This window comes from Vombatus ursinus, unplaced genomic scaffold (assembly GCF_900497805.2).
Source record: "Vombatus ursinus unplaced genomic scaffold, bare-nosed wombat genome assembly UNPS02014793.1, whole genome shotgun sequence".
NCBI lineage: Eukaryota > Metazoa > Chordata > Mammalia > Diprotodontia > Vombatidae > Vombatus > Vombatus ursinus.
This window is the reverse complement of record NW_020954571.1, coordinates 24,072,317-24,097,887: the sequence shown is the minus strand read 5'-3', so window position 1 is coordinate 24,097,887 and position 25,571 is coordinate 24,072,317. Positions and strand designations below refer to the sequence as shown.

The 25,571-nt window shown below is 42.8% G+C and overlaps 1 protein-coding gene across 2 annotated transcripts in view; it reads left to right on the top strand.

Moving 5' to 3' along the window:
- The first annotated feature begins 1,646 nt into the window (after positions 1-1,646).
- NKD1 (NKD1, WNT signaling pathway inhibitor) overlaps positions 1,647-25,571 on the top strand; it is a 118,782-nt gene continuing 94,857 nt past the window's right edge. Inside the window, exons 1-3 of one of the 2 annotated variants that reach the window (XM_027869259.1) lie at positions 1,647-1,821; positions 2,069-2,101; positions 2,807-2,940. In XM_027869259.1, coding sequence (XP_027725060.1) covers positions 1,797-1,821; positions 2,069-2,101; positions 2,807-2,940 — 192 coding nt within the window. In that variant the 5' untranslated portion in view covers positions 1,647-1,796. The remainder of the gene's footprint in view (positions 1,822-2,068; positions 2,102-2,806; positions 2,941-25,571) is intronic. The other variant, XM_027869260.1, reaches the window with a different exon arrangement.

Below are 25,571 nucleotides of genomic sequence, written 5' to 3'. Positions count from 1 at the left end.
ACCATCAAATAGACTTATTTTGCTCAGCCCCAGGTGGTAGAAATGGGAACAATGGTAGAAGCTGGAGGCAGATTTTAGCTCAATTATAAGGAAGTAATTTCTAATAATTAAAGCTGTCTAAAAATGGAATGGCTACCTTTCAAGGGAGTGAGTTCCCCATTACCACAAGCAGAGGCTAGATGCCCACTTCTTAGGGAGTTCTGCTTTATAGGGGTGGTACTGAATGACCTCAGAGGTCACTTCCAACTCTTAGATTCTAGCCTGTCCAGCAGAACAGACATTTTTTTCCTTTGATAAAAAAATGCAGTGTTTATTGCTGAAACTGCCTAACTCAGAAGAAACATCACAAAATTTTATTCAGAGGAAATAAACAGTTGTGTGGCTCTGGAAACTGAGGAATATCAAAGTAAAAACAGACATTGCCTTTGTGACTAGGATACTAACTGTTCATTAGTGGACTTCTGATGGACAAGGGAATCTCTTTTAATAGCAGGGGGAAGGCAAGACTTCTAGACATCTGCCATGTCACCCAGAGACTTCTGGCTAAGGCATGAACTATTGTAATATACTCAGCCTATAGTTCCTATGCTGGCACCAGAGAGATTACATCGGTTTTGTTTAAAAACAAATTTTTTTTTGTCTGAACTTGTGATTTCTTCAGTGTTAGGGAACTCATAGTGTGGAAACTCCCTCCACTAATGCAGATGGATAATAGCAAATTAATATAATAATAATATCCTAGGAACAGTAATTTTTAGCAACAATGGTGGAATGCCCTGCTTCATCAGGAAAGCAATGTCTTGCAGTGGAAAGAACACTGGATTAGAATTTACTGGGGTCTGCTCTGACTTTTCTCACTTTTATCCCGTCACCTTGGGCAAGATACTCACCCCTCAGCTTCGATTTCTTCACCTTTAAAATGGGGGAAATGATTCCGTCCCTGCCTAACTTGGAGGTGGTGAGGATCAGGTGAGATATTGTTTGTGAAAGTGCTTTGAAAACTTAAAAAAGTACCATACAAATGTACCGTAGTGATTTATAAGAACAACATACGTACTTTCCTCCTTCCTCCTCTTCTTGGCCCAAGGGAAGGGACGTATCTGACCGGTGAGGCCACGTCCCCTATTCCAGTGCGTGTGTGTGTGTGTGTGTGTGTGTGTGTGTGTGTGTGTGTGTGTGTATTTGGGAATGGCAGCAGTAGGGTCCCTTACTGGATGGAGGAGGGGACGAATAATGACTTTATAGGACGGCGCCCCAGCAGAAGAGGCTAGGTGGGACCTGGTTTAGATCTCCCCGAGCAGGGGGTCGTTGGTGAGGCGTTAGCAGGGGCCAGCTGTCGGGACAGGGAAGGACTGGGGTGGGGTGGAGGGCTGGTGATGAGGGCAGCATCTCGCTCCCCCACCCACCCACCCCCAGGCCGGCCGCTGCTCGGCTCCCTCCGCCCTGCGGGGAGTCCGGCCCCCGCCAGTCTCCGCCCCCCTCCCCATTCCGGGCTCCTCTTTGATGCACCGCCGCGGCCCAATGGGCGCGCGGAGGAGGCGTCGGGCTGGGGGCTCAGCGCAAGGAGGCGTCAATCAGGCAGCCGCGGGGCTGGAGGGAGCTCGTCCTGGTACCGCCTCTGTCTTTGGGAGAAAGAGGGAGAGAGAGAGAGAGGAGAGGAGAGGAGAGGAGAGGAGAGGAGAGGGCAGGAGAGGAGAGGACAGGAGAGGAGAAGCCGGGCGGGGAGACTGGGCCAGGGGCCGGGACACATGGATTAACCAGGCGCCCTCTCGGGCCGGTGTCCGCCCAGCCGCACCATGGGCAAACTTCACTCCAAACACGGTCAGTGTCTCCCGCAACCCCCGGCCCCGGCCCCGGGAACTGGGCTCGGGCTCGGGCTCGGGCTCCCTCTCCTTCTTCTTCTCCTCCTCCTCCTCCACCTCTTTCTCCTCCTCTTCTTCCTCCTCTTCCTCTTCTCCCTGCCCTGCCCTGCCCAGCCCTGCCCAGCCCAGCCCGCCGAGCCGCGATCGCTAACTCTCTCCCTCTCCCTTTCTTTCCTGCTCCCGCCCGCCGCCTCGGATCTGCCCAGCTGCCGTGTGTAAGCGCAGGGAGAGCCCCGAAGGTAGGGATGATGGCTCCCCACCCTGGGGCAAACTTTCTGACCCTCCTCCTTTCTCTGGGTCTTTCCCCTCCCGCCCCCCTTCCCTGCTCTTTCCTCAGCCCACCCTCCTTCCCTCCTCCTCCTGCTCCGCCACCACCGCCTCCGCCGCCTTCAGCTTTCCGCTCCCTGGCCGGCTCCGGCCTCTGCCCCTCTTCGCGCTGTCCTCGAACCTGTCCCGGCTCTCGTCCCCGGACCCTGCTATCTAGCTGTCTATTCCTCTGCCTTTGCCTGACTTCATTCCCTCCTTGTTTCTGCTTGTCAACTCTGGTCTCTCGCCCCATCTTTCCTCCTGCTCATCCCTCTGTTCCTCCCTCCTCTGCACTCCTCTCCCTTCTCTTGTTTTCCTGTCCGTTTCTTTCTGTAACCTTTATCTTTCCCTTTCTCCCTTTTCTCCTTGTTCTTCTTACTCCCTTCTCTTCTGTTCTCCTTTCTTCTGTCTTTTCTCCTTTCTCCCCTTGTTTTCTTTTCTCTCTTACTTCTCTCTTCTACCCGTCCTCCTTCCTTGTTCTTCTCTTCCTCTTAGTCCCCTTTACCTTTCTCCTCTCCCCGACTCCTTCTCCCTGCCTCCCTATATAACTTTAGGGGTGATGTACTGCACTGGGGGTCGGAAGAGGGAGAAGGTGGATGTTGGGGTTAGGGTCTCAAACGGGCTGTGCTGTGTCCTAGGTGACAGCTTCGCAGTGAACGCCTCCTGGGCTAGGAAGGGGATCGAAGACTGGATCGGGAAGCAACGCTACCCCAGCAGTGGCCCAGGATCCCGGCAGCCCCGGGTGGTGGGCGGCTTCTCCAGCGGCACCCGGGTACGGACCTCTTCCCCTACCTCCCTTCGGTGTCCTAGAATCCTTTCTGCTCTACTGCATCTTCTCCTTCTTTCTTCCGCTCCTTCCTTCTGTCTAGCGAAGGGAGCGTGATGCCGGTTCTTAGCCCACTCCCTTTCGCTGGCCCTTCCCTTCTCCTCCAAAAGGGGACTCTGGCTTCACAAATGTGCCCAGGGTCTATCTCCTCCTTCCCACCGCCCCCACCAGGATATTCCCATATTCTCTCTCTCTCTGTCTCTCTGTCTCTGTCTCTGTGTCTGTCTCTCTGTCTCTCTGTCTCTCTCTGTTTCTCTCTCTTTCTCTGTCCCCTCCCCTTACTGTGCGGAGTGATGCTAACTGTCTTGGGGCTATTGGAAAGTGGAGATGGTAACTAGCCCCTTCAGCTCCCCGGGAGAGTTGAGTTAGCACTATGTCTCTCGTCTTGAGATGGCATAGGGAGGGGGCCCAGGAAAGGCAGGAAGGATAAGGCACATTTCTCAAGATTAAAGTTATCTGGGGACAGGAATGACTTCCTACTTTTCTTCTGGAGGTACCTCAGAGCCATCCTCCTCTCCTTGCTGAAGAGGAGGAGTGTCGGCTTAGGTCATGGGCTAGACAGAAGAAATAGAGTAGAGCCAGGGGGGCTATTCCTGAAGGAGTCCAGGTCAAGAGTCAGGGGGCCACTTTGGCTTCTGCTTTTGTGCATGGTATGCATGGAGAGGGATGGGGGTGGTGGTTGTCTGTTTCACCTGCTATAATTTGTATGCATGCAGGAGGGGGAAGAGTTCAGAAATAGGATTGGAGAGGAGTTGGGGCAGTTTCCCAGTGGCAACAGCTGTTGGTGCAGAGGTCAAGGCTGGGCTGGTGGACTCTGGGGCTCCTGGTGAAGAAATGACTGTGGGGCTGCTTACTGTAGTGGGAGGAGGCTAAAGAAGAAGAAAGCTACATCAGAGCTCCCTAGGGAGCTGACTCTCCCAGACTTTTCTGTTTTATAAAACAGAGTGGAATCAAATTTGTGTTCTCTGGTTTTTTCTTTTCTTTTTGGTCTTGGTTAAAACTGCCATTGGGAACTGTTTAGAGACTAGAGCAGTGAGTTACTGGTTATTTGGGGCAGCATTTCTCAAAGCACCCCCCCCCCCCCTTTCAGGGAGATTTCTAGTGAGCAGAGCCTACAGGAGGGTTTCCTAGTTTCTTCTTTAAGGTCATGTGCCAGGTCACACATCTAGTTACTAGGAAAATGACTATATTTTCGGATAGTCTTGTTCTTGTTCCAGGCCCTGGGGACCTAGGATACCTTCTATGAATCTTGCTGGTTAAGTTGTTCTTCTCCCTTGTGGATGAAGTTCTGAGATTTCTTGGTAGACAAACATTCCCAGGGGAGTAAGTGGTTCTGTGGAGTTGTCTGCTAGGGAGAGACAGTGTAGTTCGGGGTCTGGCAGTGACTGGAGTTCATGGATGTCCTGCAAGTTATATGACTCCACATGTGGGTTTCAAATGATCTGCGTGCAACTCAGGCAGCCCAGAGGATCAAAAGATGAATGAAGTTTTTGATGTGACATTTAATTTTTTTCCCTCTTTCTTAAAGGGGGAACAATCAAACTGGCAGGTTGGATTTGCCATCCTTACCAGCTGGTAGGGAGGCTTGTCCAGGTGGTTTGGGGAGGGGAAGGGGAAAGAGTTATTCTTTGGAAGTGGTGGATTTTTTTTTTGGTGGTGGTGGTGGTGGTGGTGGTGAGGAAGGGTTGGTCAGATGTAGCCATGGTGGACGAGTAGAACTTCAAGGGGAGGAGGATTAACATGGAAAGAGATTTGTGCACTGACCTTCAGGTCTCCAAGAGGAGCTGCTGCCTTTTCATTAAACTGCTAACACCCATCTGCCCACTAGGGAACCATCCTGATCTTAGATGTTTCATTAGCCTGTAGGCTGTGCTGGGATTAGAGATGTTAACAAAGGCATACATACCGTCCCAAACCCTCTACCTTCTAGTTTTTGAGCCACTTAACCCCCCCCCCCCCATTAAAATGATTTGATTTGTCTTTATGAATGAATTCATTTTGTAGCTCAAGACAAAGAAATATACTTATCTAACTAGGCATATTCTCATTGATCTGTTGATTCTTTTTTTTTTTTAAACAAAGTATTCCTACCTAGTGTCACGTATTTGGAACTTTAAAAAAATGACAGCAAGCAACACTCTCCTAGAGTGGAAATCTTAAATGTAGTAATAGCTTAATTCATTTGACATTTATCTTGAAAGTCATAACAAATATTACCTCTCCTCCCCTCTTTAAAATGTCTGGGTCTCCTTGGTTTCCAAATTGAGGCTGACGGGATAGATATAGAGTGAGACAAAGGAAAAACATCTGTAATTATGAATTAAATAATGGAATTCTCCACAAAGGGATCGTGAGCGTTTTTTAAAAAATTGCCATTTGGAGAAGTAGAGAAGAATCTGTTGGAGGCCCCTGCTTAACTCCAACTCTGCCTGTGGCTTTTGGCAAGTTCACTTAACCTTTTTGCCTTTTTATCCCTCCCAGATAAAGAATGGGGAAGGATAGTACTTACCTCCCTCTCTTGGGAGCATTGTGAGGAGTAATTAATGTTTGTTCAAAGCACTTTTGAAGATGAAAAGCACTAAGATACCAGTAGCAAATGTTATGAAGCAGGCTGCCCTTGATTCCAGGATGAGGGCTCCTATCATCAAAGAGAGATGATGGGAAGGGAGCAGGAGTCTTTCTTAAGGGGTATTTTGCCTGTTCTAAGGATACCACTTAGTGGAGACAGCCAGGATTGAATTCTAATCTAGATTTTGCTACTCATTTATTGAGTTTGAGAGAATCCACTTTAACCTCTTGGAGTCTCAGTTTCCTCATCTGTAAAATGGGCTTGATAATGCTTTTACCACTTATAAGGTTGCCTCGAAGATCGAATAAGAGAATAGAGAATGTGAACATCTTCTGGCAATATAGATTTTTGGTATTGTTCTAAACCAGAGTTTACTTTGAAAATTCTGCCATCCTGGTTTTACTGTATTTTAGGATGTCTTTCATTTAATAATTGGGATGCAAATAGATGTATGGTTCAGAGTGACGGTTTAGCTGATTACTTCATCTGTGATCATGGACTAGAGGGAGGTTCTTGCACTTTAGGATTCAAATGGTCTGAGAATGGCAGTGGGAGGTACAAGGGAAGGTAAGCTCATTCACTGGGCCTTTTCCGAATTGTCCTCCTTTTTTGGATATACTGGAGGGGCCATTTGTCTGTCCTTACTTTGATGCAGTAAGCCACAGCATGACCCAGTAGCACATACATCAGCTAGTTGGTCAATCCACATTTATTAAGCACCTCCTATGAGCTAGGAACTGTGCAAAGTACTGAGGATATAAAGACAGGTAAACACTACCTATTTTCAAGGAGTTAACAGTCTAATGGAGGAGTCCACATGTGAATAAGTATAAATAAGCAAGCCCTGTGTGGGACAAATTGGAAATAATCGACAGAGATGGTAATAGAATTAAGAAGGATTAATAAAAGTGTGTTGGGTTCCTCAAACACAGCCTCCTCAGGCATGCCACTGAGCATGCAGTAAATATGTTGGATCCCAAACAGCATTTCTCTGCCTTCTAGTAGCCTGCAACTAAAGGAAAAGGTTAATAAGAGGTAGTATATTGTGAAAGATACAGCCTGGACAGGAGTTAGGAGACCTGGGGTTTTGGTCTTGGCCCTGTCATTCACTTGTCTAAGTTAGTGACCTTAGATAAGTCACTTACCCTCTATGAAATGACTTATCCTATAAAATTGCATGCTCCTTGAGGGCAGAAACTATGTATAACCCACCATTATATCCTTCCCAGTGCCTTATACTTAGTAGACATTCAGTAAATGTTTGAAAGAATGTACCTGAGTTTTTTTCCAGCTGCAGAATGGGAATAGACTGTTTTGCCTACTTGATAGGGCCGTGAAGATAAATTTTTTAAAAAATCCCTTTTATTTATATAACACTTAGTCATTTACAAAGGGCTTTCGTGTCCATTATCTCATTTGGCCCTTGCAACAATCCCACGGACTAGCCAGGGCAGGGATTGTCTTCATTTTACAGATGGAGCAACTGAGGTTCAAAGAAGCAACGCAAGTGACTGAAGGTCACATGATTAATAAGAGGCAGAGCCAAGGCTAGAAATCAAGTTTTTTGACCTCTCAGGCCAGTGTTTTTATCTACTGCCCCTACTTTAATCTTTTTTTGTTTTGGCAAGGCAATCAGGGTTAAGAGACTTGCCCAGGGTCACACAGCTAGTGAGTATTGTGTCTGAGACTGGATTTGAACTCAGGTCCTCCTGACTCCAAGGCCAGTGCTCTATCCACTGAGCCACCTAGCTGCCACCTAGCTGCCCTCTTCCCCTGCCCGCTTTAATCTTTGAAAGGTTAAAAGATGATAGATACAAAAATATAAGGTGCTCTATAAGGCATGATACTTTTTTTTATTATGAGTAAAATTAATAAATATTTGCTAAGCACGAAGAAAAAAGTGATTTTTTTTTCCCCCACGAAATCTTAGCAAAGTTGGAGAGGACTTTGTGTGTATGTACCTTTATGCTTCTTAAATTGCACCATTTTGAAGGTCTTACTTTCTGCTGTCATTTGGTCTTGGTGGCCTGACAAGGGAGGGTGTACGCTGGCTGAAAGTGTAGACAAAGAAAAGTCTAAGCAGGGAGTTCAAACTTTGATGCCAGGAAGGCAGGGTAATTTAATTAGTGGTGTACCTAGCTCGTTTTGACAGTTCTGGTTTGGGGAGATTACAGTGTGCTCATTCCCAATCAGAGTGTCTATGGAAGTATTAGTGCCAGTGATGAGATTAGAGAGTTGGCGGGGGCTGCTGCTGAGAGCCGGATTCCTGGGGAATTATGCTTGAATGATACCAGTTGGTACAATTAAAAGCTGCAATGTAGTTGCCATATGGAAAGTGTTAGATGTCCTTATGTGGTTTCAAAGCAGTGTGCCAGAGGTGGATCGGACATTTGAAGGAAAGCACAAATTGACTATTTGGTGTCATGAAACAAAAAGTCAATTTGTTTGGTGCTGACAGAAGATTCAGAGGTGAATGCTCAGGACCCAGACACAGGGCATCTTTTACTTAGCCAGCTAGGTGTGTTTCCTGCTACTCCCAAGGGACCTAAAATGGGTCTTCTGGCCAAGCCCAGTGACTCATTCCATCTCTGGAAATCGTCTGAAGAGGCAGTTTGGAATAAGAAGACCTAGGGTCAAATCTTGACACTGATTGCTGTTAACTATCTTGTGAGTTTGGGTGAGTGGTTTCCCCTTGCCGAGCCTCAGTTTCTTGACTTGTAAAATGAAGGGGTTGGACTGGATGAGCTATAGCATCCCTTCCAGGTTTAATATCCTCTTGGCCAGAATAAAGGGGAGGCGAAGGCATGAGATTCCAAAATAGGAAACTGAGCTAGGGGACATGTGTGCTATACTGTTGTTTCTTTTCTTTTTTTTTAATGAGGCAATCGGGGTTAAGTGACTTGCCCAGGGTCACACAGCTAGTAAATGTCATGTGTCTGAGGCCAGATTTGAATTCAGGTCCTGCTGACTCCAAGGCCGGAGCTCTATCTACTGTGCCACCTAGCTGCCTCCTGGTTTGTTTTTTTTTTCAGTGAGGTAATCAGGGGTTAAGTGACTTGCCCATTGTCACACAGCTAGTGAGTGTTACGTGTTTGAGATCAGTTTTGAACTCGGGTCCTCCTGACTCCAAGGCCAGAGCTCTATCCACTGTGCCACCTAGCTGCCCCAGCTGCTTGTTTTCTTAAGAGGGTAAAATTACTCTGCATAGGTGATCTACCTTTACAGTAGGGGGAGGAGTAGAGGAAGGGGCAGACAGATGCCAAATGTTTTTCTGTTTCCCTTTTGAGATGTTCTGGCCACATGCTATCTGGTGATTTCTGATTCAGCCAGAGAGTATCTCTTTTGGCTTTTGAAACTTTTCTTTCCCCAAGATGGGAGACTGGTTGCTGGTGGATTTAGACATATGGAATTTTCTTTACATCAGAGTTCAATAACAGGACTTTCCTATGTAATTTTTTTTTTAAGTGAGGCCTATAATAAGACCCAAGAGGAACTAAGCAAGAAGGTTTTTTTTTTTTCCAGAAAGAAACTTCAGACACCAGCTTCTTACTACTTTGGAAATGACTTGAGTAATTTTTGGTTTGCCTAATTGAAGTTGGTAAAGTGAGGCAGCAGGGAGAATTGATAATCTGGAACATTGTGAAAATACATAATTTCTCAAGTTTCAGTTTTTAGAAGAAAAATTTAGTGGGAAAAGAGGAGCATTCTCACATTGGGAGCTTTAAAAGATGGGACATGGTATCTATTCTCTAAGCTCTATACTGTGGGGCAATGTCTGCCTGAGGCTAGAGACAGTAAAAGACATAGCTAGGGAAGGAAAGTAAATAGTAAATACCAGATCTGACAGGGGCTCTGACTTCTTTCCCTGATTTTCTTTTAAAATAGTTAATTATAACAGAAGTATAATTATCATTTCTTTCAGAGGGATCACCTTGTACTCAGAAGAGTTTAGAAACTCTGACTGAGCCAGCAGGCGATTGGAAAGATGGCAGTGAAACCTCTTCCCAGCAAAAAGTCAGTTCTTGGAGCTTGGGTATGAAGAAGAGATCAGCGTGGATCACTTAAACCCTCTCCCAAATACATAGACCTATGTTAGAAGCCATCTAGTCAAGCCCCCAAAGGCCAGAGAAGTTAAATGACTTGACTGAGATCTCACAGGAAGTAACTCAGAGTTAGGACTTGAACCTAGGACCTTCCACTCAAAAATACTGCCCCCCACCATACAACCTCTTGCTCAACTGCCATGCTTCTCTTATATTACTACTCACTCTGTGAGTTATGTATCTCTTAAGATCTATTTCTTCATTCACCAGACATTTATTCACCCGGGATGGTGCAAGGCATGGGTAATATTTCCTATTCCTGGAGAACGATGGATAACACAGGGGTTGCTGCTTTTCAGGAGAGGAAGAGAAATTAGTGATGAGAGTATGGAGGGGACTTAGGTGACTTTATTGGAGAGTAAAGGGATGACACGAACAATGTGTGTGTGTGTTTTTAGAAGTTTTTCTGAAAAATTCTCTGGGCTTCCTTTCTGCCAAGTGTATGCCTCAAACTTTGAGCTTTTTTGAAAAAAGCTTTGGTGGTGCTAGCATTAATGTACTATCAGGCTTCCAAAGGTGCACCTTTCTGGTGGGTGATTATGATGCAATGCTCTGTTTTTGTGAGTATTAACCAGACAATTTCTTTTTGAAAATAAATTTATTTATTTTTATATGTATTTATAATCTGGCCTTCCTGCTACCCCGTCCAATTGAAGAAAAAAAATTTTTTTAAAAATAAAACTCTCATCATAAACATGCATAGTCCAACAAAATCAATTCTCACATGGGTTATCCTCTCAAAATGTACATTTTCTCTGTATTTTAAGTTTGTCACTTTTTTGACGTGATGTGGGAGGCATATTTCATTTTTAGTCTTCTGGATTTGCGGTTGATTATTGTAGAGTTCCAAAGTCTTTCAAAGTTGTTTTTCTCTGTAACATTGTTGTCATTGTATAAATCGTGCTTCTGGTTCCATTCACTTTATTTTGCATCAGTTAATAGATTCCCAGTTTCCTCTGAAACTGCCATATCATCATTTTGGATACCACAATTTGTTTAGCCATTCCCTAGTAGGAGGGTAGCCCTTTAGTGTCCAATTTTGGGCTACTATGAACAGTGCCACTATATATATATATATATATATTTGTGTTTTTCTTCTTTCCTTGATCTTTTTGCAGCATAGGCCTGGTAGTGGTATCAGTGGGCTAAAGTATCTGCACAATTCAGTAACTTTTGGGGCAAATTGCTTCCTAGGATTTAAAACCAGATGGTTTCCAAGGATCAATCATGATATAATTCTGGCTGATGTCACTTTACTCTCCCTGGTGTGAGAAAGGGGCAGTCAGTTTTTGGGTGCCTATTGCCTACACTGGGCAGTATGGAGGAGTAGAAGAGCTGCTGAATGAAGTAACAGGTATCTGTTGCTTTCTGGGGAGCTACTTCTGATCTCCTGCCTGTTGAAAAGTGTGGGAGTGACATTTGTCCCTTAGGGAGCTACAGGCCTGGGGGATGGAATGGGCCATGATGCTTTGGCTGATTACTCCCTAGGTCAGCTCTGTGATCAATGCCAAAACTCACTGTGGTCTGTCTTGAGATTGATTTTCTTTTTTTTTTTTTTCTTTCTTTCTTTCTTTTTTTTTTTGGTGAGGGCAATTGGGGTGAAGTGACTTGCCCAGTGTCACACAGCTAGTGAGTGTTATGTGTTTGAGATCAGATTTGAATTCAGGTCCTCCTGACTCCAGGGCTGGTGCTCTATCCACTGCGCCACCTAGCTGCCCCTTAGATTGATTTTCTATGCCCATCTATGGGATGGGAAAAAAGAGAAAGATCTCCTATTCAACAGTATGAATGTAGCAGCATTAAGAAAACTGATTATTTGGGGTGTTTGTGATCTTAAAAGGAAGTCATCAGGCTCAGAACACGGTCTTGACTTAAACATTTCTGTTCCCACTCAGAGTTTAGTTGTTTTTAGAAAGTGCTTTTGTTTCTGAACTTTGTAAATTCCTTGGAATTTGCTCACATTTTGCCTGTTTTCCAACATAGGTTTCATCTCCTTCCTCTTCCTCCTTCCCTCTCTCTCTCCTCCTCCCTCCCGCCTCTCTTCATCCATCTCTTTCTTATGAAGGGAAAAATTCAGAATCTTGCAAACAGAATATCTATCATTCCAGCCAAAGGAGAACTGAGGCAATAACCCAAAATATCCTGGAAGAAATTCTAAAAAGCACTGAAGAATTCAGTCGTTTAATCTAGAGGAAGGTCTTTGATGTCATCCTGTTAAGTTTATGCCGGGACCTGGCCTGTTTCTTTATGATTAGCTTCTGATTCTGTATGAAGAAGTGGATCAAGTCATTTCAGAGATTTGAGGAAAAAGTCTGATCACTCCCCAAAGTGCATGCCTGGGGGCTGTGGCTTCTCATCCAAGCTTAGGTGGGGTGGAGAGCCTTTTCAAAACAAGCCCTTCTAGAAACATAAATAATTCTTTGATAACTTCCTGGGAAAAGTGGAGGGGGCTGTTTATTCACAGCTCCTTTAATTTTGCTTTGCTAGTAAACTCTGAAAGTTGTCTCTACCTAAGCCATCTTTATTTTCAAAAAGACAGCTTACGAAACTCCTCAACCCTGGATGGGCTGTGTGGGGGTGAAGTGGGGCCCAGTGGTGCTTTGACTAAGCTGCCTTGGTCGTTGTTTGTTATTAAGAGAACTTTGGGGGATTGGCCTGGGTTTCATTTGCGTAATTGGAAAAGAGTCAAAACTCACAGTGTTTTCCTACATGCTTAGCCATGTGGGCCAGGGAGTGTGTGTGAGGGGCACTGCAAGGGTGGTACCTCCCTAAGATTCTACCTTACAAGACCCAAAACTTCGTGTACTGGGTAATGGATAAAGTCTTAGCATAATCATCTTAAAGCCAAGCCTTTCCTTTCTCTGGACCTCAATTTTTCTATCTGTAAAATGGGGATAATAATACTTAGCTTGAGTTAGTATTGTGATGAGAAACTTTAGACCTTTAAAGACCTTTCATGCCTTATTGTCCTGTGTTATTCTTGTCTATATTTCCCTATAAATTCTCCATATAGGAGAAGAAATAATAGACATGAAAATACTTTGGAAGAAGAAAAAGACCCTGGTTAAATAATGGATTTAGACTACAACGTCTGCTTGTCCGCTTCACTCCAGTGAACTTATCAACCAGGAATGCCACTGTCTGCATGCCTTAGGGCAAGTCACTTCCCCTCTCGGGGCCTCAATTCCTTCTTCTATAACATGATGGGGTTGCACTGAATAATCTCTGAGATGCATTCTGGTGCTAAAGTTAAATGATTCTAGGAATGGTTTCAACCCTGCCTTGGGAGTCACACAGATGGGGTCGGCTCCCCCTGCTGGTTCCTTATAGGTACTGAGTCATCAAGCTCAGCTCTGGAGAGGGCCAAGGGACCTGTTGGGACCCATTCATGGGATCCTAGATTTAGAGCTGGAAGAGACCTTAGAATCCATCTAGTCCAATCCCTTCCTTTTATATGTGGAGATCTGAGGCCCACAGAGGTTGTGATTTGCCGTAGTTAGACAGAATGTGAGTGAGTGCCAAAGCCGGGATTTCACATCAGACTTCATATCCAACATTCTTTCCGCTGCACTGTTGCTGCTTTGCAATGAAATGAGGCTCCTTGAGGGTCATTTTTATCCATTCCACTAATAGTTAATGAAAGACCATGTAAGAGAGCAGCTTAGAATTTAATCAGGTCACACCTACCTAGGTTGACTGTGCACTTGGACGTATGTGTTATTTTTTTATGTATGGGGAAGTGGGATGGTATGGTGGAAAGAGCACTCACTGGACTCAGAGGACATAAGTTCAAGTCCTATCTGTGATGCTTACTGCCACGTGTACTTGAGCAAGTGATTTAATTTCCTTCTGCCTTAGTTTCTTTATCTGTAAAATGAGGGGTTAGCCTAGGTCTTTAAGGTCCCTTTCAGCTTTAGCTCTGTGACCCTATGAGCTACCAGAGTGACATCTGTGAGCCTGCTAAGTTGCCTGTTACCCAAGTTACTAATTAAATTATAGAACCATAAAACCTACTGCCTTATATAGGAGAGGGAAAAAAAGGAAATTGGGTGTTATTGATGCTAGAATTAGCCAAATCCTTCAGAGTCTTTAAAAAAGGAAAAAAAAAAAAAGGAAACTGCACGCACCTGAAAGATCAGAGAATTTAGAGTTAGAAAGAATCTTGGAAGTCATTAAGATCTCATTTTATAGATGAGGAAACTGAGGCCCAGAGAGAGTAAGTGACTTGCTGATGGTCACACAGTAAATAGCTGACCTGGGATTTGAAGCCAGGGCTCCCAGTTCCAAATCCAGTGTGCTTTCTACTCTCCATGTGGCCTTGTCAGTTTTAACTTCTGAGGTTCTAGTTTCTGAGCATTTAGGGGAGAAAAAAGTATCACAAAGACAGCTTGTCCACATGGATTCATGGAACATTGAAACCTCATTCACACAGGGCGATTCTTTCTTGGACATTTCATTGAAGTAGGGATGAGTCCTGCTTCTGTACTTTTGTGGCAAAGAAACTAGCCCAAACATGAGAAAAGTGTTAAGTAAGCAGTTCCCCTGGCTCCATTTGGCCAGGAGCTGTGCATGGGGGAACCCCTCTGTTCCTCTTTTCACTGAGCTCCATTCCTGGGTTGGAAAGAGAGAATATAAAGGCTCACCTTGTTAGCTGTTCCAGTGGGCCGTCATCCACCAGCACACCACAGGTGAGTGCAGAGGGAGTGGTACAGAAAGCGTCTCATCCCACAGCCTCACAAATGTGCTCAGACCAGAGGATGTTTTTGTAACTTCAAAAGGCTGTGAGGGCTGGCTAGGTGCCTTGCAGGCTAAGCTCAGGAGCTCTGATGCCTCTCAGTTCACGGTGTGTTCGAACCACATGTGATTTGGGGGTATGTGACATTTTCCTAAAACAACTCAGGCCTGGTTTGAAAAAGGAACTGTAGCTTTGGCCAGTAAGCACCACATCTTGTTATATGGGCAGTCAGTTTTCATTTGACCCTGAAGAGGCCTGGTTCCCTCTTTTTCTCAAAATGGTCTAGAAGAGACATCAAAAGCAAAGGATGATTTAAGGAAACAACAATTCTGTGGCAAACACACAACAAACAGCCTTTTAGATCAACATTCTCTGATGTTTTCTCTTCCCCTTGGTCCCTCCTTTTGAAGTGTAAGCTGAGAGAGAAATTTATCTGATGATTTCACTTGGGTTATCATTGTTCTTTTTCATATTATATTATTCTATCCTGTTTTTACATATTTTAAAGACTGAATTTCCCCATCTCTCTTGGGCTAGAAATGCAGGGGCTATTATTAATGGGCCTGATTCCAACACTGATCACCGTGACAGCTTTCACTTTTCTGTTTCTGATCTGGGCTAGTTCACCCTTTCTTAAGCAACCTGGTAGCCCACTGCTTCCTGGGGACTTACCATATTAATGCCAAACAGTGAGTGCATACACCTGATCGGCATAGCCCATTGCAGCTGAGAACTCTCAAATTCAAAACATCTGCCAGCCTTAGTCTTCCTGGAAAGTGAGATCACAGGTGTGTGCCCATGTCAAAGCTGGCTCTGCCCAGCTTCCCATTTCTGATAGTGTAACTTCATTCAGGCAATTGCCTAACCTCTCTGGGTCTTAGTTTACTCATCTTCAAAATGAAAAGTTGGACAAAATGATCACTAGAATTTCTTATAGCAACTTGAACAGACTGTGATTTGACTCATTTGTTGAATGCCTAGGGTATTCATAGCAGTTAGGTGGTTTATGGTATCAAAGGGATTGCTTGAATTAAGCAAATGGAAAAGCTCCAAGGATGCATAGAGAGAAATGTGCCCAAATGTGGATGACATTACTTTTTTTCCCCTTTTTTTATTATTTTGAATTATCAACAATCACTTCCATAGGTTTTTGAGTTTTAAATTTTTCTCCCCCTCTCTCCCTAAGAGGGCGTGCAATCTGATATAGGCTCTACATATACATTCTTATTAAACATATTTTCACATTAGTGATGTTATAAGGAAGATAGAACTAATAGGAGGAACCACCAGAAAGAGGAAACAAAACTCAACAGAAGAAAAAAAAAACAGCAAATAGTATGCTTCAATCTGCATTCAAACTCCATAGTTCTTTCTTCTTTGTGGATAGCATTTTTCATCACGAGGCCTTTGGAGAGAATGACATTTACTTTTGCAGGTAGTTCTCTAGCCCTGTGAATAAGCTTATCATGTACTAGCCCATACTGACCATTCTATTTTTCTCTCAGGAGTATCATGGCCAGTTAAATTTAAAAAAAAAAAGGAAAAAAAAATAAACTTTCCTTTGCTGATTGACTTTATTTACTAACAAATCATATTACTATTGAGCTTGCAAGTTTACAAAGCAATTTGACAAGCATTTATTAGGGCCTACTGTGTGCCAAGCACTGTACAAAGGAGCTTGTAGCCTATATGCATGGCTTGAGACTGGAGAGAACAGGGATGAGGATGGGAATGACAATCTATATGTAGAGAAGCAAATGCAAAGTAATTTTTTTGTGGGGAAGAACATTAACAGCTGGGGAAGATCAATCAAGGATCATAAGGTTGTGTGAGTACTCTCATTTTATGAGAAAACTGAGGGTTAGAAAGGTAAGGTGATTTGCATGTGGTTGCATAGCTAATAAATGTCAGATCTGGGTCTCTCTCTCTTTTTTTTTTTTTTGGTGAGACAATCAGGGTTAAGTGACTTGCCCAGGGTCACACAGCTACTATGTGTTAAGTGTCTAAGTCTGGATTTGAACTCAGGTCCTCCTGACTCCAAGACCAGAGCTCTATTCACTGCACCACCTAGCTGCCCCTGCCTCAGATCTGCATCTCTTGCGTCCACCCAAGTCTGGTTGCAGGGATTTGGACAGGATGTAGAAGGTAATTTTGGGGAGACCTGACATATGATTTAATTGATGTGAGGAACTCCCAGTGTGGACATTTCCCTGCATTATTGCATAACTTATCTGTAATTTATTATCTTAGAGAGTTGTCTGGTATATTGAGAAGTTAAGTGACTTCAACCCAGGTATTCCTGACTCTAGTGCCCACCGTCTCTCTACTGGGCCCTACTGTTTCTTATGTTTTTAATATGTCTATGAATCCCTCAAAGTCTTAAACAACCAGATGCTTAACATTTGCTGCATTTTAAAATAAAGTCAGGCTGGGGCAAGTTTTGGAGAATTTTGAATTTCCCAGTGAACAGCTTCAGTTTTGCCTTCCTGTTGTAACATGGGCTAGTATAATGCATGGCCACTGTGATCCTAGTGTATAGGAAGCCATCAATTCTTTTCCTTTCCTAGTTTGGATCCCAGTGGGTATTTAGGAGCCATTTATTATTAACATGAATAATTGAGCTTCCATAGATATTCATATATATGTATATGTATATGAAAACAGGGGAATATGGATCAGATCTAATATTCCAGTTGGAGGCCTTTGACTCTGAATCTAGGCAGGTAGCAAAGAGTTAATTCCATTCAGCAATATAACATGTTGAACACATTGAACCATGCTATTTTGTAATGGAAAGGGTGGTTGCTGAATTTGCATAGAGACTAGCCAAGGAAACTGGGTTCAAATCCTGACTCCAACACTTAACTAACTGTGTGACTGTGGGAAAATTATTTTGCCTGTCTGAAACTCAGTTTCCTCATCTGTAAAATATAGATAATACTACTTATGTACCATACATCAAAGGGTTGTTGTGAGGAAAGTACTTTGTATGCATTAACTTTTAAAGAAACAACCTGGGCACCACATTTTTAGGAAAGATATTGATAAGCTGTAGGAAGGACATTGATATCCAGAGTTGGGCAGCCAGGAATGATGAAGTCCTTTGAGTTCCTGTCATGAAGATGGGATAGAAAGATCTAGAGATATTTAACCTTAGTTTCCAGGGACCAGAGACTTAATCATTTCAAAGCAGTTCTATTTTATTGTTTCCACTTATATTGTTGTATTCTTTGTGTATATTGTCTTCCTGGTTCTGTTTACTTCACTTTGTATCGGTTCATGTAATTCCTCTTGTGCTTCTTTGTATTCATCTTGTCTCACATTTCAGTAACCTTCTGTTCTTTTCACAAGCCACCACTTGTTTCCATCAACTACTGTTTTTCCCCCCTAGTTCTTTACTTCTATAAAAATTACTGCTATTAATATTTTGGTGTACATGGGGCCTTTCATCTTGTCTTTGACTTCCTTGGTATATATGCATATGGTATGGGCATTTTAATCGCTTTCTTAGTATAATTTCAAATTGCTTCCAGAATGGTTGAACCAATTCACAGCTCCACCAACAAGGTACTAGTGTGCCTGCATTTCCATAACCCTACATAAACGATTCCTATTGAGGTATAGGTTGAACTATATAGCCACTGAGATGCTTTTCTTCTCTGAAATTTCATTTCAACAATGAGAGGCATTATTAATGAATATTTAAATAGAATATACCTTGTTAAAAAGTCAAGGTGTTAAAATCTGTTAGAGGTTTGGCTCATTTTATAGAAGAGGCAACCAATACCATGGATCCTTCTTTCTTTTGGGAGATGGGTGCTCCTTTAGAGGCTCTATCACCTGAGGAACCAAAAGGCATCTGCTTCATAGATAGGAATCTGGTGAGAAATTCGCATCAGATGTAAGGGGGTAGGAGGGAGGTGACTCAGTTGAGGGTGTATAGCCTGAGGATAGCTTCTGCAGTCTTGGGCCTTTGCTGGCTCCTGATGTCTTTAAGGTGTTTCACTTTGGAATTTCAAGTTTCTCTTCTCAGATCAACACTGTTTACTTCTAAGAGGAGAGTAGTTCAGTCCTAACTTAGAGGAGCCATATTCTCTGAACCTACTAGCCTCTAACATTGATGAGGTGAAGGACAGTGTTTATCTGAACTTTTTATCTCCTCTATGTTGAATGAATGAGTAAATGAGTCAGGTGGTCAATGTCAGTGACTAAGTGCTGAAGTGACCTGTACAGAGATCACCTATGGGGGTGATCTTAAGGAAAGATGAGACATTATTCACTCCCCTCTGAGAGCTCAGTCAAATGGAAGAAATGTTTTTACTTTTTTGGAGGGGTGGGGTGGGGTAGGGGAGGTCTCCTAGACTAAGTCATGTTGCTTTTAAGCTCCGTTGTGGGGCTCACTAAGTTAGCTATAATTAATTCCTGGAATTTAGGGTGAATTCACACTTCTCAAAGATGAAGAAAAAGAGATGGCAAAATTTCCTTATAGGTCTGATTATCTGAGTTTTTGGCCTGAGACACTGGAATGGAGGGTATGTCTATGAAATATTTTTTTTCTTGCCATGTTAGAGGAAGTGGATGAATCTGTTGCATTGAAACCAGCAACAGATGTGAAACAGCTGTGTTGCCATGTAGCTGCTAGTCAAATAACATGGCATATTTGGTCCATGTGGACATAGCCAATGAGATTAATTGCTTTACAGGAGTTGTTGAAAGCATTCATCTTTGTCTTCTTAGAGAAGATTGACTTAGTTTGAAACTAAGGTATTTGCTAATCCCTGCACCTGTGCTCCTGATCTCATTCCCCTCCTGCCTCCTTGGGGAATTTGCCTTAATCATTCCTTCTCTCTCATTTAGCATCTTCAATTTTCCCTCTCTGCAGGCTCCTTCCTTTTTAACTTCAGACAATGCCCGGGTTCCTCATCCTGTGAAGAGCTTTGCTTAATCCTGCTTCTGTCACAAGCTACTGTCCTTTTTCTTCTTTTTGTATAAATTGCCAAACTTCTTGAAGTTGTCTATGACAGAGGTGTCAAACAGATGGCCGTGCCTATGTGACCACACCCGGCAACACTCCTGAGTGTGGCCAGAACCATATTAAAATGTGATGGGGAAATAGGTAACAAAATAAATAAAAATACAACAAAACATAGATAACATTACTTTTCAAAAGCAAGTTAATAAGCGGCCCACAAAGATCCTTATGTATAGATTAGTGGTCCCTTTTTCTAATGAATTTGACACCAACAATCTGCATGAGGGGTGGGGAACCTGTGGTGTCAAGGCCATATGTGTCCCTCTAGGTCCTCAAGTGTAGTGAATCTTCAGTCAAAGGGCTGCACTTGAGGACCTAGAGGGCCACATGTGGCCACAAGGCCACAGGTTACCCACCCTGGTTCTGTACCATACCCACAGTCTCCATTTTCACATTTTCACCATCCACAGATCACATTTTAACCTGCTTCAATTTGGCATCCCCTTTATCTTTCCCCTTACTGAAACTGTTCTTTCAAATGGCCCTCTAATTGCCTTCTGAATATTGTATATTTTTCTGTCTCAAACTGAACTCTCTTTGCAAACAATCAGTACTAGCATCCCTGTATCCGTTAATGGTGTCATAATTCCTATGTATCTTGAACCTTCTTCTGGATAATTGGCTAAATTCCTGGTTACTCCTTTCCTGGTATTTCCCACTCATGTTGGAAAGGCTGTGATGTGTAGTCGAGACAGACTTGGAATTGGTGTCAGGAGACCCGAGTTTGAATCCTGATTCTGACTCTTACTAGTTATGAGATTTTGAATGGATAACTTCACTTCCTTGAAACCTCAGTTTCCTTATCTATAAAATGCCTACCTCGAATTTAAAGGTCTAGAGAATGTGGATTGCTATTATTTTCATGTCTCTTGAGCTCAAAATCTTGGAGTCATCTTCCATTTCCTTATCTTCTTATTCTCTTATCCCTTGTCCATGTCCAGTCAGTCACCAACACCTATTGATTTTTCTTTCATATTATCTTTCCATTTCTGCCATAGCCATCCCAGTCTAGCTCCCCATCACTTTCTTCCTGGATCAATTCAATGACTTTCCAACAATTCTTCTTGCCTTCATTCTTTTGCTTAGACATTCTGCCAGCTTAATCTTCTTAAAACATTGTCATTATTATGTCATTTCTGCTCCTAGACCTTCAGTGACTTCCCATAGACCACAGGATAAAGATCAAACTCGTTAGCCTGATACTCAAGGCCCTTTGCAGTCTTGCCCCATGCCCTAACCTAGCTAACCAATCCTCTGTTGCTGCTTTCCTCCTCATCCTTCACATCAAGACTGACTTTTCTGCCTCTGTGCTTTGTCTGTGCTGTTCTCTTCTGCCTAGAATGACTTTTCCTTTCCTTTCCACTTATCCAAATTCTATCCATCCTTTGAAGCTCAGCTCAAGTCTTAATTTCTCTGTGATTCTTTCTCAGACCACTGCAGCTGTGATCTTACCCTTTTGGTAATGAATTATGCCACCCATTTGGCATGGATTGCCTATTTTACTATCTACGTATCTCATGTTTGTGTATCTTGTCTCCTGTTAGGCTGTCGGCTCCTAGAGATTGGAGATGGGTCTCATACTAATCTTATGTCCCACACAGTGCTTGGGCCAGGACTGGGCACAAAGCACACAAAGCTTAACAGTTGCTTGTTAAATGAATCATTTGTTTGAAATCATCCATCCTAGAGCCATAGAATGCCAGAGCTGGAAGAGACTTTAATGATTTTGGAGCCAAACCCTTTCATTTTTGGAAATACTCAGAGATGCTTTTTCCCTCATCTGGTAAATTCTGTTGTTAGAAGCTGCTTGTAACTTGGGATCGTAAGGCTTTTCTTTGAAATTTTTTTCTCTTGAAGAATAAATTTACATTTGCAGAGAATCAATTTCCATTTTCCTGGTTGTAGAGTGTCATCTCTTGGCTGCTGGCTGTTCTTACTCATCTGGGCAGGTGCAGGATTCATCACATGCTTGTGGATTTTCCTGCCTTGCTGTGATTCCTAGTGGAAGAAGAGAGACAGGGAGAGGAAGGGAAGAAAGGGAGAAGGGGACAGAGAAAGACTACATGAAACTTGCTATTGGTTTACATTTCTTAAGAGGCAACATCCGCCAGAGCACAGAAGCAGCTGCGTCTTGAGGATGGTGTTGTGGAAAGAACACTGGACCTAGGAGACACTTGGGTTCAAAGCTTGGTAGTCACTTTAATAAAGGTGAGACCTTGGGTCAAGTCAATTAACCTCTTGAGCCTCCCACTTCTTAATCTGTAAAATGGGGATAATAACACTTTGCATTACCTTCTTCACGGAGTAGTTGGGAGGAAAGCACTTGGTAAATCTTAAACTGTTATATGATATTAGCTATCATATCTTGAGACAAGGCCATTTAGGAGCCATGGACACTTAAAAGTGTAAACTTTTCACAGTGAAAGCAGTCAAAGAAAGTGAGCAAGATGATGAGTTCCACAGTACAAATCATTCATCCTCCATATTCAATTAGCTATCAAGTCATATTAATTTTGCCTCTGGTATTTCCCCCCATCTGTCCCCTTCTTGAAGTTTATAGAGCCATACACTGTTGCCTGTGTCCTGAACTACTCTAATAATCCTCTAATTGATCTCCCTGCTTCTACTCGTCCCTCCTTTATGATCCATTCCTCACATAGCTGTCCAAAGGATCTCCTTAAAGTGCAAATCTTATCACATCCTCCCCTCTCCTGCTCATAAACCTTTTGTAGCTCCCTATTACCTCTTGGATAAACTACATATTCCTCAGCCTGGCTTTTATAGCTTTCCATGAGCTAGCTTGCAGCTAGCTACCTTTCCTATCTTCTATCTTATTTCATATTATTTCTGTTATTGTACTCTGCACTCTAGCTAGACAAGATCAGGAGCTGTTCCCTAGACTTTGGTATCTTATCTGTGACCACCATAGATTTACACAACCCCCACTCCCACCCTCCCATACCTGCTATGCATTCCCTCCTCGCGTCTGCTGTTTGGAACCCTTCTCTAGTTCAAGCTCAGGCACAGCTTTCTTTCTTTCTTTCTTTCTTTTTTTTCTGTTAGGCAGTGGGGTCAAGTGACTTGCCCAGGGTCACCCAGCTGGTTAAGTGTTATGTGTCTTAGGCCGGATTTGAGCTCAGGTCCTCCTGAATCCAGGGCTGGTGCTCTATCCACTGTGCCACCTAGCTGTCCCCACAGCTTTCTTTATTAAACTTTGACTTTTGTTCCCCCACCCCACCCTCCTCCCCACCTCAAGCTGTTTTTGTTCTCAAAATCCTCAAATTTTATAATACTTTGATTTCTCTTGCCACTGTCATTCTTTACCTTGTGTGTACTTATTTGTGTATATTTTGTACTCCCAGGATAGAACGTAAGCTTCTTGAGGGCAGGGGTTATTGTGGTTGTTTTCTTTTTGTATCCCTATTGTCTAACTCAGTGCCATACACATAGTGAGTCCTTAATAAATGTTTGTTGAATTGATTTGCCTTGTTGTCTACTTAATCTAATCTAAATCCAATTAAAACTTCTTAAGTGCTTATTTCTTAGGAGATACTACGCTAAGCATTACAGATACTTAGCTCCTTTTCCCTCATTAGTACCTTGAAGTCTGGCCTTTTAGGTCTCAGAAATTGGCAGTTTCTGAAATTGATATTGTACATATGTATGTTTTTCCATAATCATTGACAAAGATCAGAAGAGAATTTGGACTGATATAATTAGACTTTAATGTTCATTTGGTTCTTTCTGCAATTATGAGGTGTTTGATCCTAGTAATATTATATACACATATAAGAGGTTGTTGGTTAGGCAAGTTGGTATAAGGAAAAAGTGCGACTCCAGCGCATTCCTGAATGGTTAAGCACCATTTCTGTGTTGTCAGTCAATGAACATTTATTATTGTGTGTCAGGCTCTGTGCTAAGTGCTGGGTTTACTGAGAAAGGTAGTAAAAGACAGTCTTTTCTCTCATAGAGCTCACAGTCTAACGGAGGAGATAGCATGTCAACAATTTCCAAACAAGCTATATTTGTGATCAATTTGAAATAATCAACAGAAGGAAGGCACTAGAATTAAGAGGGATCAGGAAAGGCTTCCTGTAGAATGTAAGATTTTAGCTGCCATTATTGAAACCCACTTCTTGGAGGAAAATTGGGTTTTAGGTGTGGTTTTGTTCTAAGCACTATATGTTTTTTGCAAATAACCAGGTTAGCTGTAGCCATTGCTGTCTAACTTGGGGATTGGATGGAATTTCTCCTAGGTGGGGTCATATTAGAGGGTCTGTTTGGTGAGAGGGGTTCCAGAAGAGCCTAGGAGTTTTTAGCTTTTTTATTTACCACTTTGTCCTTGAAATCCCAGGCCCAGCAAGTGTTTTTATAAATGGTAGTTCTTAAGGCAGGTTTACCTGGTATAGGCCACTGGTCCTCTTCAAAAAATGAAGGACAAACAACACCACCACTTAGTATAAAAGCAGCTGTGAATTTTGAAATGGTAGAAATTTGTCCTGAGCTATAAGATGGGCAAACATCTCTGTAAGTATCCTTACAGAGTTCTCAATTACATAGCCCAGAATCTGCATGGCCAACAAAACACCCAGACCTGAATGTGTTTGTGGTAGATTGTTTTTAGAGCACAGCCCTGGGATGCTTTCCCCTTATTTCTTCTTTTTTTTTTTGCCTTCAACTTTTGCTAAATATCTCCTGAGCAATCCATAGATTGAGGGTGACATCTAGGCCCGGATCTGTTTGGCCAGCTCTAGGAAGGGATGAGTCCCTTCTACATTCCATACCCAATTGTTCCTGGAAGGAAACCCCTTCAGAGGGAATTCTGGGATAAATTAAATTTAAATTTAATTAAAATAAATTAAAAGCTCCTATTTCTTCTCCATCTGAGACCTCCAAATACACACACTGAAGTCGGAGGGGGAGAATGGGGCAGGTGAAGTAAAAGCAGCCTTGTAGGTAAGTTAGATTTAAAGAATGTTCTTAGTTATTGGGCTAGTTTCAAGCTGCAGTCTCTAAAATGATAATACCTCGTGGCACTCTTCTTGTTTTTTATTTTTTTAAAGGCAATTGGGATTAAGTGACTTGCCCAGGGTCACACAGCTAATAAGTGTCAAGTGTTTGGTCTGAGGCCACATTTGAACTCAGGTCCTCCTGACTTCAGGGCTGGTGCTCTATCCACTTCTAGCTGCCCCTCGTGGCACTATTCTTACCAAGGACTCATGGGCTCTTCCTTCTTTGAACTCAGTCCCCATTGCCTATACCATTCAGTTTGTTACTTAGGGTGTGTCTGATTCACCTTGTATTGACATTTAACTTGTATTATTATTATTTTTTTTAGATTTGTATGTTTATGTATCTCATCTTCCAACTATAATTATACTCATTGAATTTTGGGTCGTCCTCCAACAATCCAGCAAGCATTTAGTTAAGCACCTGCCACTATGCAAGGCATTGTGCTAGTGATACACAGACAAAACAAAAGACATCTCCTATTTATCACTGAGCTTTCCTTTCCATCCTCTATATACTCCAAGGCTTAGTAAATGGCCGAGGAGATAGAATAATTAAAGCATCTCTTTTGGTTTCATAAACTAAGGTGGAACTAATTTTGGTCATTTTATAAATAAGGAAATTGAGACTTGAGGACACTTAGTAGACCATGAACTCCCTGAGGGTAGGGTTTATTCTAATTTTTTTCTTCCTATACCAAGGACCCAACATAATAACTACTAGTTATGAAAGGGACTCAACCTGTGGTTTCATTCTTAGGAAGAAATTCTCTCTACCAAAGTAGATTAGCTACAATTTATAGTCTTGGAGATCTGCTTAGAGCACTGAGAGGTTATGTGATTCCTATAGGGTTACAGAGCTAGTGTGTACCCCAGGTAGAGGCAAGACTTATAGCCAGGTCATTTCTTCTGAGGCTAGCTCTTTGTCTGCTATGCCAAGGCTGCCCCTGAAGAAATATTAGATGCTTAATAGATGTTTGTTGAATGGACTTAAGCCCAACATGGCACAGTTTCTTAACTGTGGGGTCAGGTCCCTCAGGAATCCTATCAATCCTAGCTTTGATATCATGATACCAGGACCACATTTCACGGACTTTCTTTGCTCTGGACAAAAGGTGGTAATGTGGTT